This window comes from Vicia villosa, linkage group LG5, assembly GCF_029867415.1.
Source record: "Vicia villosa cultivar HV-30 ecotype Madison, WI linkage group LG5, Vvil1.0, whole genome shotgun sequence".
NCBI lineage: Eukaryota > Viridiplantae > Streptophyta > Magnoliopsida > Fabales > Fabaceae > Vicia > Vicia villosa.
Window position 1 is genome coordinate 145,076,390 of NC_081184.1, and position 2,373 is coordinate 145,078,762.

At 29.1% G+C, this 2,373-nt stretch overlaps 1 protein-coding gene across 1 annotated transcript; it reads left to right on the top strand.

Annotated features, from left to right (window-relative positions):
• The first annotated feature begins 1,310 nt into the window (after window positions 1-1,310).
• Window positions 1,311-1,839, top strand: LOC131607664 (polcalcin Cyn d 7-like). The gene has a single exon (XM_058879642.1). The coding sequence runs from the start codon at window positions 1,427-1,429 to the stop codon at window positions 1,667-1,669; it is 243 nt and encodes an 80-aa protein (XP_058735625.1). The 5' UTR covers window positions 1,311-1,426; the 3' UTR covers window positions 1,670-1,839.
• Window positions 1,840-2,373: the final 534 nt, after the last annotated feature.

Consider the following 2,373-nt stretch of genomic DNA (forward strand, 5'->3'; position numbering starts at 1 on the left):
TGACAACCAAAATCTATGCCTTAAGCAGCACACTAACATGTTAAGAGTGAATGTAAATACACAATAAGTCAGAAGAAGCTTAAAGACAAGAGCAGAAAGAAACTTGTTTACCTAGTTCAATCAAAACAGTCTACTCTAAAGGGAGAAAGTAACTCTCTTATTCACTTTACTTCTAAAAGTTATTACAAGAGATTATCAAAGAGTTATAAGAAAATAGTCAACTAAGTTCCCAATAACAAATCATATTTTTTATCCCAGGTGTTTCTCAATCTATCATACTTTCTATATATGAATCACCAAATCCAAGGTGTTAAGAAGTATTTTAGATACCTTCAAAGATTTCTCAAATTCCAAGAACACAGTTATACAAATTTCTACCCTTGTCTCTTTAAATTTCTCCTAGGATTGTCACCTCCTCAATCTGTCTTTCAAACTATATTCTAAAGGTTATGAAGACAAGAATAATAGAGATACATATTTATAATTATTGAAAACCAATGGACCCTTAACGGACCCAAAACACAACTCTTTAACGAAAAGATCCACGAAAGAAAAAGATCAAACTCAATACATGTGATTCGTCAGAACCATACCACATGGCTGAAAGACATGAACTACCCCGCCAAACCCACCTATTGTTTTCCGGTTCTTCGTTGCTGTCGACCCGCCACCTCTATTGTAACGCCCCCCACGACTTTAGCTTCTTCCATCGACATTCTTACTACTTTTCTACTTGCTAATTTTTAACAATTTCAAAATATTTTATTTCTCACAAGGTTATACTTTTATTAAACAAATATTAAATAAAAAGTGTCATATATGTAAAAGTAGAACACATGATACACGGTTGAATGAAATATATTTTTTATAGAGATCAAATTATTTGGTTCAATTTAATAACATCAATAATAGTGTACTTGGACCAATAATCAAATACTCCTATCTAGTTGATTACCGAACCTATCTTTAATATTATACTTCCGAGTTCAGAACTCCACTATCAAACATGTAATGCAGTGTTGGTTTTTATTGGTATATCTGATTATATTTGTACTAACAATAGTTTTGTTAAAACTCTTGGCTCCCTAAATTAATCATAATATAATTTTACTTATCCAAAAAAGTGATAGCCAATCAATATATATCGGATGATAATTGGCTCTAGATAGTTTGAGACAAAAAATCAAAACTAACAATACAATCAAATTTACTATAAACTTTATGTTAAATAATTACATGCTCTAAAACTCCATAGGTGATCCGTTTATTAAGAATAACAAGACCAATTCTATGTAATCTACACCCTTTGTTTCCAACTTCTTAAACATCTCATTCAGATTAAATATCCTATAATCTTTAACCATTCCACAATCAATTCCTCTCATTATCATTTCATTTATTCATTCATCAACAAATTTAATCAACAATGGCTGACAGAGCAGAGATTGAACGAGTTTTCAAGCGCTTCGACGTGAACGGCGACGGCAAGATCTCTTTGACAGAGTTTGCTGATGCTCTCAAAGTGTTAGGGCTAACCTCACAGGATGAAGTTCAACGTAGAATGGCAGAGATTGATAAAGATGGTGATGGCTTTATTACACTTGAAGAGTTGGCTGAATTTCAAAGTTCTCATCCTAACTTGATGGTTGATATCATGAAGAAACTCTAAACTTTTTATCTCTTATTATTATTATTTTCATCATCATAAATCATTCTTCTTCTTCTTTTTTATATGTATAAAAAAATTAAAGTGAAGAGATGATGTTAGGATAAATCATCCTGCTTTAATTTTAATTTGTTGTTATCATGTTTTTCAATAATTAATTTCAGATTTATTTACTTTTTTCCTTGTCTATGTAATAGGTAATTTAATATATTTAAGTTATATTTATTTTTCGTGAACACTCCAATACTCTTAAGTTTAGTTGGTTATTGGTATCCTTAATCAATTAAATAGTATAATTTCATGCCATATCATTTATTTATTTTAATTTAATTTGAAATAAATTAAAATTTTATAACATTTTACACCAAAGGTACTGATACCCAATTTGAATACATAGGTATTAAAGAATTTGTCTTTATTTTTTTATGGGCAAATAATTTTATGTTATTGTATTAATTTATGTGATCTAAATTTTTTAACATTTTTTGTGATTAGTGTTTATTTTTGTTACAAACCGAGCCAATTGCTTTCTACATGTTCTATTTAAAATCGTATATTATTAATTGTTCAAACAGGAAGAATATATAAAGTTGGTTTGATGACTAAAGTAGAAGAATTAAGATATGAAGTGAGTTTAATGTTTTTTTAATAGGCAAATCTATTAGACGGGAGTATAAAGATATTCCATTCGAAATACAAATGTAAGA